Source organism: Mirounga angustirostris, unplaced genomic scaffold (assembly GCF_029215605.1).
Source record: "Mirounga angustirostris isolate CCGP_5_RB_7025 unplaced genomic scaffold, mMirAng1.0.hap1 SCAF_5, whole genome shotgun sequence".
In the NCBI taxonomy this organism is placed as follows: Eukaryota; Metazoa; Chordata; class Mammalia; order Carnivora; family Phocidae; genus Mirounga; species Mirounga angustirostris.
Window position 1 is genome coordinate 83,279,564 of NW_026991713.1, and position 13,976 is coordinate 83,293,539.

Here is a 13,976-nt window from a genome sequence, read left to right on the forward strand (position 1 = left end):
GAAATGAGCTCATATAGGCCAGTGCTTTTCCACTCTGTGAGACCCAGTGCCCCCTTTATATAGCAGGTATTTTGAAATCCACTCTTTACTGTGCTGGCATGATATTTATGGCCAATGTAACCTAGCCTCACAGTTAAAAAAAAAAATCAATATATTGTTCTAACTAGTAGTATGACAAATTAGAGAATTTTTTTAGTATGTGTTTCAATTTAGAAGTACTTGTTCATGATCACAGTAGAAGGTAAGAAGTAATCAGATTGAGTCCATGAATATTTATTAAGCCTTTGTATATGTCTATCGCTGTACTGGGTATAGTACAGTGTGCTGGGGATATAGTAGTGAATAAGACAAAAATTTCTTTAATCATGGAACTCACATTTTAGTGGGAGGATGGAGTTCATAAAGAGGATAATTAAAAGGTAAACTGATAGATGATGAGACTATGGAGAAAATAAAGCAAGGATACAAGGTAGGGAGTGTCTCACCTATATGTAAAAATCACATGAATCTGACTCCTCATACTGAGTGAGACAGTTGTGCAGTTTTGACATCTCAGATAGTCCTTCACTGCTATCTGATTTTTCAAAATAATCGACTCATGGGGAAAAGCAGAATTTTCCCTTAATTTACATGATGGTTGTATTTCTTGACAATTATGTATATGAAAACTTCATTACAACACTTTTTTTCCCCCCATTACACTCTTATCTGTAAAATGAGTTAGGTTTTTAATCCTATGTGATTATCTTGTAGGACATTTGAAGGTCATGACATGAGACAACTCTTCATTGTAGGGAACTATTTCTTTCATTGCAGGACACCTAGCTTCTCTGGCCCTTCCTTCTAAATATTACAACTATTCTCCACAAATACACCCATAGAATTTTCTAAAATTCCCTTAGGAGTTGGTCTGTCCCTCTTGTAAACCTCTGACTTAGCGGGAGAGCAGAGGTATGGATCCTTGAAAACACTTGACATTAGCTGTCTATTAGAAGAGGAGGACTAGGGGAAGAAAACTGAGATTATCAGCCAATGGGGAGAGAAAAAAATCAGGAAAGTAATGTCTCAGAAGGCAAGAGGAAGTTTCTAGAAAGAGGAAGCCCTCAACCATTAAATGGCACTGAAAGGTCAAGTAAAGAGGACAAAAAAATCACTGGATTGGACAGTATGGAGGTTGTTACTGCTTCTGACGAGAGTGTCAAGGAAGCCCATACTGTAGTGAATTAAAGAGGGTTAAAGTACAAGGGAGGTGAGGAAGAGGTGTGGCATGAATAGGCAATTGTTTCAAGAAACAGGGCTGAGAAGGGGAGAGGAGAAATAGTGTGGTATTTGGGGAGTATGTACCTTTTAGTACTTAAAAAAAAGTTAGAAGAGACTAGAACATACTTGTGTGGTAATAGGAAAAATCCAGCAGAAAGGGAAAGATTAATGCAGGAAAAAGGGGATAATGAAGGATTACCATATAATAAAGGGATAAATTGTGTGATGTAGCCTGTTAAGTACTATATAAGCTCGTAGGAAAGGGAGATAATGATGCCTGAATTGGTCGTGAGAAGTCTTTGTGCTGGGTTTGAAGGATGGTAAAATTTCTATAGGCAGGAAAAGCGGCATTTTTTAGATGACTAGGACAAACTCAGTAAAAGCAAAAGGAGAGGGATAGAACATACGTAATTGAAGGGAGGGTTCTTGTGGGGAATAAAATTTGCTAGGTAGGGGGAATGCAGGTTATTGAACGGTCTGAAAATGAGGGGGTGAGAAGTCTGTATAATAGAAGCTCTCTTAAACAACTTGCATTAACTCACTTATCACAGTCCCCAGTGTTCTGCATTCCTTCCATAAGCCTATTCTTGAATATCCCACATTGGTAGATTATTCTCTCTTGTGCCTGCTTCTCCCATCAGTTGCCTGATAATACTTTACCAAGAGGCAGTTATGTTTTTTCCTCAAACCTGTTTATGCCAACTCTATTTGTTACTGTAATTTACTTAAACCTTATGTAAATTGGTGAAATAAGAGTGAAAATGAAGTTGATAACGCTATATAAAGACATATGGATACAGTCACTAAACATTACTCTAGAATTAGATGGAGAAAAGATTGTAAAAAAATCTAAGAGTCTGTGTTCATACATTTTTACAAGCAATTTTAAGTTCTACCACCACATAAAAAAACCCAAACTGGAAATCACAGATGGTACATTATGGGTGTGGTTTATGCAAAAAAAATGATACCGAACTCTAAACAGTGGACCCTTACTCAAAGAAGAGGCCTTAGCCTTCATTCAAATGTAGAGGAATGAATATTTATTTATATGTTTTATCTTAAAATATTTAGCAAATTGAATCATTTTTAATGATTCTTTGATTTAACCAAGTTACCAAATTATTTGATTAACTAATCAAATACTGGTCCGGATTTCATTGGTTGAGGGAATTTCTACTATCTATAATGTGAGGAATTTAGGAAGCCAGTGAAGACCAAATAGTATGCATGCATGTATGTGTACATGTATGTATTTATAGATTTATTTATTTTAGAGAGAGAGAACGAGTTGGGGGAGAGCCAGAGGGAGAGAGAAAATCTCAAGCAGACTCCGTGCTGAGCACAGAGCCTGATGTGGGGATCGATCTCACGACCATGAATGAGATCATGACCTGACCCGAGACCAAGAGTGGGACGCTTAACCAACTGTGCCACTTAGGCACCGCACCAAGTATTATTTAAAGATGATTATTCTTGCAGGAATCTCCAGAATGAAAGAGATGAGGTTCTGTATAAAAAAAGTATTAATACTGGGAAATTTATCCCAGTATTAATGTGCATGTTACAAACTGTTTGGCAAGCTGTATTATCATTTTGTGTTTATCCAGGAGCCTTTGAGGGAACAGGGAGAGAAAAAGAAATTAATATTTAATGATATACCAGACATTTTGCTAGGTCTGTACATGCATTTTCTTTTTTTTTTAAGATTTTTAATTTATTTATTTGACAGAGAGAGTGAGAGACACAGCGAGAGAGGGAACACAAGCAGGGGGAGTGAGAGAGGGAGAAGCAGGCTCTCCGCCGAGCAGGGAGCCCGATGCGGGGCTCGATCCCAGGACCCTGGGATCATGACCTGAGCCGAAGGCAGACGCTTAACGACTGAGCCACCCAGGCGCCCTGTACATACATTTTCTCCTGTAATACAACAGCCCCCCCTTTCAGAGGAGGAAGCAGCCTTAAATAACAGGTTAAATAACTTTCTCAAGGTAATTTAGGTAATGAGTGGGGAAAGAGAATCTCATTAAAATCCGTGATGATAGGGAATCTCATTAAAATCCGTGATGTTCTTTAACAAAGTTGTAAGGCATTCATTTAATTGCTGGGTAATAAAATCTCCTTCAAATTAGATAAGACCAATTGAACTATGATTCTTCTTTAATAGAAGGGGACTCATCACAATTTGGCAAAGTACACACTCTGGCCTTTTTCTTTTCCTAAAATCTTGTTTTTGTTTGTTTGATGCAGTTGAGGGCTATCAGATCTTTACTATATCTACAATGGATAGTTGACCAAAAGAAGAATAAAAGGCACAATATAGCAGTACAGTATAGGGGAACAAACCTGAAGAGGGCTGAACTCATAATTAATTAAAAACTAATTTATTAAGAGATTTTATTTATTTATTTGTCAGAGAGACAGAGAGTGAGCACAGAAGGGGGAGCGGCAAGCAGAGGGAGAAGCAGGCTCCCTGCTGAGCAAGGAGCCAGATGTGGGACTCCTTGTGGAGGCTGAGGTGTTTGATATTTGTGTTGTTGAGGTTATAGAAGTAATAATTGAATATATTTCCATTTTTTAAAAAATATTTTATTTATTTATTTGTTAGAGAGAGAGAGCGCGTGCAAGCAGGGGGAGCATCAGACAGAGGGAGAAGCAGGCTCCTGCTGAGCAAGGACCCCTATGCGGGACTTGCTACCAGGACCCTGGGATCATGACCTGAGCCGAAGGCAAACGTTTAACTGACTGAGCCACCCAGGCATCCCTGAACTCATAATTTAAAGAATGATATGGTAGTTTTGGCAGTTGAACCCAAACTTTTGGCTTTTGAAAGGTTTTGAATGATTTTATAATCCTAACAATATTTTACTTCAAATAAAGCTGTTATTAGGTAAATTAAGAAATAAGTATTTCCTTGATGCTTTGAATATTAAAATGTAATGAAAATTAAATTAGTAACTGAGCAGTAACTTTTTCCTAGACTCCCCCCACCCACATCCCCATTAAGTTTCATTTTTTACTGTTTGTGATTAAAAAAATAAAAATTATGGAAATAATACATGAATGGCTTCCGTTACAAAAGATTCAAATAACTCAGAAGTAAAACTTGAAAGCCCCTTACTTGGTACTTGCTGCACTGTACTGTATTCCCTATACCATGTCAGTCCTTTCTTCAGAGACAATTACTCTCAGTTCGTTTACTCCCCCTCATTTCCTTTAAAATTTTTTTTTTACTTATATTTTAAAAAACAAATGTAATCATGCTTTATATATTCTGCAACTTGTTTTTTTCAGTTATTATGTCATGGACATTTCCATATAACGGTACTTAAAATCAACTCCATTCTTTAATAGCAGTACATGTGATTTATTCAATAATTTTCCTGTTGAATGATTATTTGGATTTTTTTAGTGTGTTTTAGGAGGGAGACTCATGTGAAAGTGCTTCTTTAGGATAAATTCCTGGAAGTGGATCCAGAATGCTATAATTTTAATCAAACTAAATTTACTACGATTTCAATTTGAATTTTTTAAGTTTTTGAGTTTTAAAATAATATGTTTTACAAATAGGAAATATGTGTACATGGTTCAGAATTCAGAAGATACAAAATGGGTCAACCTCTCTCACATCATGTTTCTTTTAACCAACCTATTCTGTTCTTTCTAGTGGCCACTGTTAACGTTTGTTGTATAACCTACTAGAAATAACCTATGCTATATAAAGGCATATATTATGTGACTTACAACATTTTGCCATTTTTTTCTCCCAAGAATGCCATACATGCTTCTCCACAGAAGAAAGATCTATCTAAATGGTGATTGTTCTGTACCAGTGCTGAGAGAACTGTTTTATTCTTCTAATTAGCAGTATACTGTGTGGCTTTACCATTCTTCATTTAACCGGTTCCAAATTGGTGGATATCTAGGTTATTTCCAGTCTTTCATTACTATGATGCTGCTTGTACATGTCATTGTGCACTTCTCTATGAAGTTAAAGGGTGTAGGCATTTAACATTTTGATACATTGTCAAATTGCAGTCCTTAGAGATTGTTTTATTTTATACTCCCACCAACAAAGTATTAGAAGACCTCATCAACACTGTTTTCAAACTGTTTGCCAACATGGTAAGTAAAAATGTTGGCTTAGTTTGCATTTTTCTTGTGGTTGATCATCTTTTGATATATAGTTGACCCTTGAACCATGTGGGGCCTTTTAGGGGCTGTTGACATCCTCCTCTCAATCCAGCTCAGTTGAAAATCATATATAACTTTTGATTCCGCCCCCAAAATTAACTACAAACGGCCTGCTGTTGACTGTCAGCCTTACTGATAACATAAAGTTGGTTAATGCACAGTTTGTATGGTATATGTATTATATACTATATTCTTACAATAAAGTAAACTAGAGAAAGGAAAATTACTCTTAAGAAAATCATAAGGAAGAGAAAATCTATTTACAGTACTCTACTGTATTTGTAGATATAGTAAGTTTACGCTGTATGTTTACAGGATGAATCATCTGTCAGTAACTCTATCAATATTGTCTTAAATGATACAAAACATGGTGGATGTTATACGTATTACTAGCACTAGACAACAAAAATGAAAAGATAATGTGAAAAAGAAATTCACATTTATTTACAAATATAATGATTTATGGGCATTGATAACAAAGAAGCAGCAGTATGATTGCTTTATGGTAGCGTAGTGTAATTGATAGGATTGCTTCACAGTAGCCTAGCCTATATACTAACAAATGAATCGTTATCAAAAATTTTATGGCATACAGTATTGCAGTCATATTTATAATACAGTAATGTAACTTTAAAAAAAAATCATTTACTTGTGATTAAAGGCTGATAGTTTCTCCAATTATGAGAGAGAGGCATACTGTAGTTACATAATTCTTTGAAAGCAAAGTTATAAAACAGTAAGAAAACTAACTTCTGGGACACCTGGGTGGCTCAGTCAGTTAAGCGTCTGCCTTTGGCTCAGGTCATGATCCTGGGGTCCGAGCCCCCCGTCGGGCTCCCTCCTCAGCGGGAAACCTGCTTTTCCCTCTCCTTCTCTCCCTGCTTGTGCGCATGTGCACATGCTCTCTCTCTCTCAAATAAGTAAATAAAAAAAACCCAAAACTAACATCTGATTAATTTTGTATTAAATATTGCTCATATTGCTTAGTATAAGCTAAGCACTTCTGTACACGTCTTGCATAGATGACTACTTAGGAAATGATGATGACATATGAGGCTCTTGCCATGCAGTTATTAGATTTTCACATGAAGACACTCACATATACACAACAGATAAGCTTATTAACTATATGGCTTGATGATTATGTACTATTCGTTAAGTGGAAGTGGATTGTCATAAAGGTCTTCATCCTCGTCTTCATGTTGAGTAGGTGGAGGAAGAGGAGGGGTTGGTCTTGCTGTCTTGGGTGGCAGAAGTGGAACAGGTGGAGGAGTTGGAAGGGGAGGCAGGAAAGGGGCATACGTGGAATAACTTTACTGAAATATGTTGTAATTTCTGACATTTTTGCTTTTTCATTTTTTAAAAAACATTTCTATACAGTACCAGTGTTTGCTTTGGTTTCAGTGCTAGTATCCTAGAAAGGTCCATGTTGTAAAATAAATCAATAGCAGTCTTGAATAGTCAGATCCTTTCTGCCAGGTTGTCTAATACCAGTTTGTTTTTGGTCACTGCTTCTTCTACAGCTTCTTTCTTGTCGTCTGGCACTGGTTTGGAAGCATTCATCTCCATCAAGTTATCTTCTGTGAATTCTTCTGGTGTGGTGTTTATTAGCTCTTAAATTTCTCTTAAGATCCAAATCTTGAAACCCTTCACCCTCTACCTTTTTTGTCATACCCACAAACTCTTCCCTTATTCCCTTGATTGGCTCTGTTGTAAATCCTGTAAAGTCATATACAACATCTGGGCATAGTTTTCTCCAGCAGGAATTTGTTTCATGTTGATGGCTTTCATGGCTTTTTCTACAACGATGGCGTAGTTGTGTAGTGGTGTAATCCTTCCAGACTTTCATGTTTTCTCATCAGAATTCTCTTCCATAGGGTTGACGATCCTTTTCAAAGAATACCATGTAATGAGCTTTAAAGGTCCTTATGACCCCCTAATCTAGAGGCTGATTATAGAGAGCTTGTGTTTGGGGGCAGGTAGGCCACTTCGATGCCCTTGATGTTGAGCAGTTCTGATCATAGACCCGACTGCATTTGCACAAAATGGTAGAGTTAGCCTATCCCTTCTTGCCTTAAATCCTTTTTTCTCTTCCTGACTAATAAATACACTTTGTGGCATTTTTTTCTCCCTCCAGAATAGGGTACTTTTGTCTGTATTAAAAATCTGTTCATGCAGATATCCTTTCTCCTCAGTGATTTTCTTGATGGCATCTGGGAACTCGTCTGCTGCCTCTTGGTCAGCAAGAGCTGCTTTTTCTGTTATCTTGACATTTTTTCAGCCAGTCCTCTTTCTGAAATTATCATACCATCCTTTGCTGGCATGAAATTATCCAGCTTTAGATCTTTCACCTTCCTTTTGCTTTAAGTTGTTACATAATGACTTCACTTTCTTCTCGAATCATATTAGAGTCTATAAATATAGCTGCCTTATAGCAATCCTGCACCCATATAAAAGCTGCATTTTCAATATGAGATAAAAAGGTATTTTGCAAAAGGTGTAAGGTTTTTGCATCTGCTGGCATAGCTGCAGTATTGGCTTCATGAATTTTCTTTTTTTACCGTGGTCCTTATGCTGGATTCATTTATCTTGAAGCAGCAGGCAAGTGCAGCTGCAGGCCTTTATCGACAGTATATATCGAGCAATTCAGCTTTTTCTTGTAATATCATGACTTTTCTTTGATTCTTGGGAGCACTTAAAGCAACACTAGTGACACTTCTTATGGGTCCCGTGACACTACTCAAGGTTTACGGTACTTCACTAAACACAATGAAAAATACACAAGAACTGCAAGAGGTCACTTTGTACTGCAATATGCAGTTTGCTGGAGAGATGAACTGCTCACATAGAGATGGGTAGCATCATACAGTGTTTTAAGCGGATACTAGCAACACTTGGGCTCATGGCAGTAGCAACAGAAGGTGGTTTGAAATTATTACAGTAGCACAGTACATGCTATTCATTTTATGCAGTTATGATTTAATACAAATCTTTCCATTCATTTATATTTCTCTCAACTGCTAATGGCGTCATGTGTGCTCTGTTACGTATTTCTGTGCATGTTTTGATCAATTTTAATTTTTTATACTTAGTGTGTATTTTATGGTAGTAAATGATAAAATAGACTAGTATTTACATATATCTTATGCATTCATGACAACTATTTCTTAGTTTTTTTGCTGTTTCTAGGCTACATGGTTTGTCTGTGAGTTTTTTCGATTTGTCACAAATCTCCAAAAGATTTTCCAGTATATTTATTGAAAAAAATCTGCCTATACATGGATGCGTACTATTCAAATCCATGTTGTTCAAAGTTTAACTGTATTTTATTTATTTATTTATTTATTTTAAAAAATTATTTATTTGAGAGAGAGGGAATTAGAGAGAGAGAGAGAGACCACATGTGAGGGGGTTGGGTCAGAAGGAGAAGCAGAGCAGGGACTTCAGGATCATGACCTGAGCCGAAGGCAGTCACTTAACCAACTGAGTCACCGAGGCACCCCTAACTGTATTTTAAAAGCATCTGTGTTAAAATAAATAAAAACATCTATATTTCCATTTCTTTGCATTGTCTGTTCATGTCTTTTGCCCATTTTTTTTGTTGGGTTATTGATCTTTTTCATATTGCTTTATAGGAACTCATTAGAAATTGTGGAAAGTCGTTCTTTAGTATATATTTAGCAAATACTTTTTCTCAATTTCTTATTTATCTTTGACTTTCTTACATTCTTTATTGTGTCAGAAGTTATTATTATTATTTTTATTTATTTATTTGACAGAGAGAGACACAGCGAGAGAGGGAACACAAGCAAGGGGAGCGGGAGAGGGAGAAGAGGCTTCCCGCCGAGGAGGGAGCCCAGTGCGGGGCTCGATCCCAGGACTCTGGTCGTGACCTGAGCCGAAGGCAGACGCTTAACGACTGAGCCACCCAGGCGCCCCCAGAAGTTATTATTTTCACATAATTTTTTTAACCTTTTCTACCCTCTAACCTGCCTAAGCACCAAAATGGTTGGTACCATGCCTAATAATCCAGATTAAATGATAAAACACCTAGAAAAATACACAGAAGATAAAAGCAGTTATTCTTTTGGATATTTTGTAGAAATTTCTTGGACAGATAAATGATAAAACAGGAAAATCAGCAAATATAATACCAAAGGAGAAGGAGGTTTCTTTCAAAAAAGAAAGGAGGTTTCATAGATTATCTGCTTGAACTAGCATTTCCTAAGAATCTACAGTGTATAAAACTATGTGCTGGATATTGTCTTTTTTTTAATTTAAATTCAATTAATTAACATACACTGTATTATTAGTTTCAGATGTAGAGTTTAGTGTCTCATCAGTCTTATATATACCCAGTGCTCATTACATCATTGTGCCCTCCTTAATGTCCATCACCCAGTTACCCCATCCCTTCACCCCCTTCCCCTCCAGCAACCCTCAGTTTGTTTCCTATGATTAAGAGTCTCTTATTGCTAGAAATTGTCTTAAAGGGAATAAGCTTTAGTGAATTTAGAGGTAAGGAAAGATAATGGTAATAACACATAGAATTAGGGAAGAGATCAAATTTAGGAAAGGTGAGGCCATCTAGGAAGTAGTTCTCAGCTGTTTTGCTCTTAAGCTTCCTGACCAACTTCTCAAGTTCAGTCAGATTTTATAATCTCCATTCTTTGTTGGAAGCAAGTTCCAGGGATTTAGCCTGCTTTCAGCTTTCTTCATTCCCTTCTTATTTATTTTTGGATCTTTGTGATTTAGTGTCTGCCAAGACTGGTTGTGAAATAAGATAGTCTCCCCATCCAATCCCTTTCATTGTCCCCAAAGGTAAAACCCTTAATGATAATGGTTTGTTGCTAATCACTATGTGTGCACCGATAAGGGATTAAAAAAAATAACAAAATGGGAAAGCTGGAAAATACAAGGAGATATTTCTAAGTTTTTACAATAATGGGCTGGAGTTCTGGATTCCCAAGCTGAGATGGTGAAAGGAGGGTCACTTGCTGTTTTTACCTTCGAATTTTATCCTTGCTGGTCCTCTGCCATCAAGATTCCTCTTTTGTCTGAGCTTTTGTTCTCTGAAGGCTATATTGACTCCTTCCTTCATATTGACAAAATAGTCTGTTTTTAATTTCTGTGTAGAGCTAGTCAACCAGAGCAGTAGGTAATCTCTTCTTTCATGAAGGTGTAGCCTATCAACTTACTGGACTGTACTTTCTTCTCTTTTGTTTCAGGGGATAGTTGCCTTTTTTTTTTTTCCCCTCCATGGTTAATCTTCCCATTGGTTGGCTGATACCAAAATTTACTTTTATTCATATTTTTTATGTTTATATTTGGATTGTTTGTTTTTAGGTAAAATTTGGAAATACCACCTTTAAAACAGATGTGTATCTCAAGTCCCTCAACCCTCAGTGGAACTCAGAATGGTTTAAATTTGAGGTAAGCTTTTAATTTTTAATTTTTTAAAACGTATTTATTTGAGAGAGAGAGCACAAGCAGAAGAGGGGCAGAAGGAGAGGGATAAACAGACTCCCCGCTGAGCAGGGACCCCCCCCCCCAACCTGGGGCTCGATCCCAGGGCCCTGGGATTATGATTTGAGCTGAAGGCAAGACACTTAACTGACTGAGCCACCCAGGTGCCCCTTAAGGTAAGTTTTTAAATATCAGCATTTTTTAGTATATATTTTTGACATGACCCCTTCCCCCCAGGAATGATAGGAGTACCTTTTATTTCAGGTATAGTAGTCTTCCTACACCATAAAAATACTTTCTTTTTTGCTTAACCAAGATTGTTTTTAAAAAATAATGTTGTAGTTGAGAAAATACAGTGTATGAATGCAAGAACATAGGTTTAAAAAAAGCAGTCTCTTAAAGTATTATATTATTATTACTGTAATATTCTCTGGATTTTAGCATATGCCAAAAACCACTTAAGGATAGTGTACGAATTAAATTTTTTAAAAAAATTATAGTCAAAAGTATATATTAAAAAATGCCATTTTAACCAATTTTAAGTATAACTCAGTTGCATTACTTACTTTCACAATGTTGTACAAGCATTGCTACTATTTCCAAAATTTTTTCATCACTCCAAACAGAAACTACTCATTCAGCAGTAACCCTCACCTCTTCTCCTAGTCCTTAATAACATCTAACCTACTTCCTGTCTCTTGAATTTGCCTATATTAGATACAAGTGGAATCATTATATTTGTGTTTTTGTGTCTGGCTTTCACTTAGCATAATGTTTTCAAGGTTTATCCATGTTGTATCATGTGTCAGAATTTCTTTACTTTTTATGGCTGAATAATATTCTTCTGTGTGTGTGTGTATGTGTGTGTGTATGTATGTATCACATTCTGTTTATCCATTTATCTGTTGATGGACATTTGGGTTGTTTTCACTTTTTGGCTACTGTGACTACTACCACAGTAAACATTAGTGTACAAGTATCTGTTTAAGTACCTGTTTTCAGTTCTTTTGAGTATATGCCCGGAAATGGAATTGCTGGGTCATATGATAAATTGTACGTTTAGCTTTTTGAGGAACTGCCATACTGTTTTCCGTAGTGGCTACACCATTATACATTCCCACCAGCATGTATGAGAAAATTCTGATTTCCCACATCTTTGTCAAGCTTTGTTATTTTCTGTTTTTTTTTAAAAAATCATGCCATCTTAGTAGGTGTGAAGTGATGTTTGCAATGTAATCTTAATATGCATTTTTGTCATGAATGAACATGATAATGCTTTTTTATGGTTAAGGACCGTTTGCCTTTCTTTTACTTTGAACTGCCATCTCGTATTTTAACTCCCCAAAGATATTTAGAGATGACATTATGGAGGTAGACTTCATAGGACTTGGTGATTAGCTTAATGTGGAAAATGTAGATGTGATGTGATAGGTCATTGGTTTTGATTTGCATTTCCCTATTGACTAGTAATGTTGAGCCTATTTTCATGTGTTTATTGGCTATTTGTATGTCTTTGGAAAACTGTTCAACTTCCTTGCTCATTTTTAAGTTGGGGTATCTTTTTTTTAAGTTGGGTTATCTTATTAGTAATTTTCATGATAGTAGGACATTAATATTTAAGAATATTAATTTCATTTTATTGATGCAGCAGAATTTTTAAAGCTGCAAAGTACTCAGGTAGCTTAGGTAACTTTAAAAGATAATATATTTGTACTTATTTTTCTGAAATAAGGGATTTTTGTAATTTTTTTTTAAAGATTTTATTTATTTATTTGACAGAGAGTGAGACAGCGAGAGAGGGAACACAAGCAGGGGGAGTGGGAGAGGGAAAAGCAGGCCTCCCGCCGAGCGGGGAGTCCGATGCGGGGCTTGATCCCAGGACTCTGGGATCATGACCTGAGCTGAAGGCAGATGCTTAATGACTGAGCCACCCAGGCGCCCCGGGATTTTTATAATGTTAATGAGATTTAGCAACTAAAGTTACCAGCCATTTCCCTTAAAATTTACTAAGTTTACTATTTTGGCTGGTACTTCTAATAATACTGTATTTTGTGTGACAGATGTTCTTAAACTTTGTGTTTATAGTTAACATTAATTATATACTTTTTTAAACTTGTTTGTCAGTTGCAATTAGCATTAGTTTATATGTTGTGAACTCTCAAATATCATGAACAAATGGATGTTTAGTTTTCTTTATATAAAAGAAATACTGGGCCAGGCAGTATAATGAGACTTTGGAAGCTCCATGTAATCATTTGGAACCTAGGATCCTTTTGTCTTCTCCATCATCTGTAGCCTGTGGCTTCCAATATTCATGGTCACATTAGCCTCCAAGTTAAGCAGCTGGAGTTCCAGTGATCACATCAGTGTTCTAGGCCTGGAAGAAAAAGCAGGAGAGGTGGTGATGAGTTAATATATATTTTTCAGCTGAGCAAGCCCTGTTTGAGAAATTTTTCCCTATCCTAACTAGTTCTATGTAATGATTTATGCTTATATCTCGATAGTTACAAAGGAGGGTGGGAAATTTAGTCTTTTAACTGGACAAATTGCTGTGAAACTAACATTTTTAAACACTTAAGACATTTATGAGAAAGTCTTAATTTATATTATTTCATGATTTGATATTGGCTCAATTAAATCTATGAAATATCCTTAATTATTTTATTAAAATTAATTAAAATTAATTCCTGAATTTTTCTTAGATTATTTGTATTATTAGCTATCTATATATATCATAAACAATTCTAGTCATTTAGTTGCTATGGAGACCTATAGTGTCAGGGAAGGAATACCTTAGTGTAGCAGTACAGAAGATGAGGGTACTCATAGGTAAATGTGTAGGAGGTTAAATAGTGTACACAAAACATGTTATTAATGGAGGTAAAAATTGAAGGGATGTCTTTGGAGCAGCGGTTAATGGCTTAGTTTATGACTCTTTCCCTTTTACTAAATATATAGGTAATGCCATAGTATGGAATGCCATTGATGACATATGATTTAGAATGGCTTGGAAATCAAAATGATTATTTTAACATTTCACTGTGGAAATTTTCAAATAT

The 13,976-nt window shown here is 36.1% G+C and overlaps 1 protein-coding gene across 6 annotated transcripts in view; it reads left to right on the forward strand.

Moving 5' to 3' along the window:
* C2CD5 (C2 calcium dependent domain containing 5) overlaps positions 1-13,976 on the forward strand; it is a 101,047-nt gene that overhangs the window by 3,478 nt on the left and 83,593 nt on the right. For all 6 annotated transcript variants that reach the window (XM_045873759.3, XM_045873754.3, XM_045873755.3 and 3 more), the window contains exon 3: positions 10,798-10,884. In XM_045873759.3, coding sequence (XP_045729715.1) covers positions 10,798-10,884 — 87 coding nt within the window. The remainder of the gene's footprint in view (positions 1-10,797; positions 10,885-13,976) is intronic.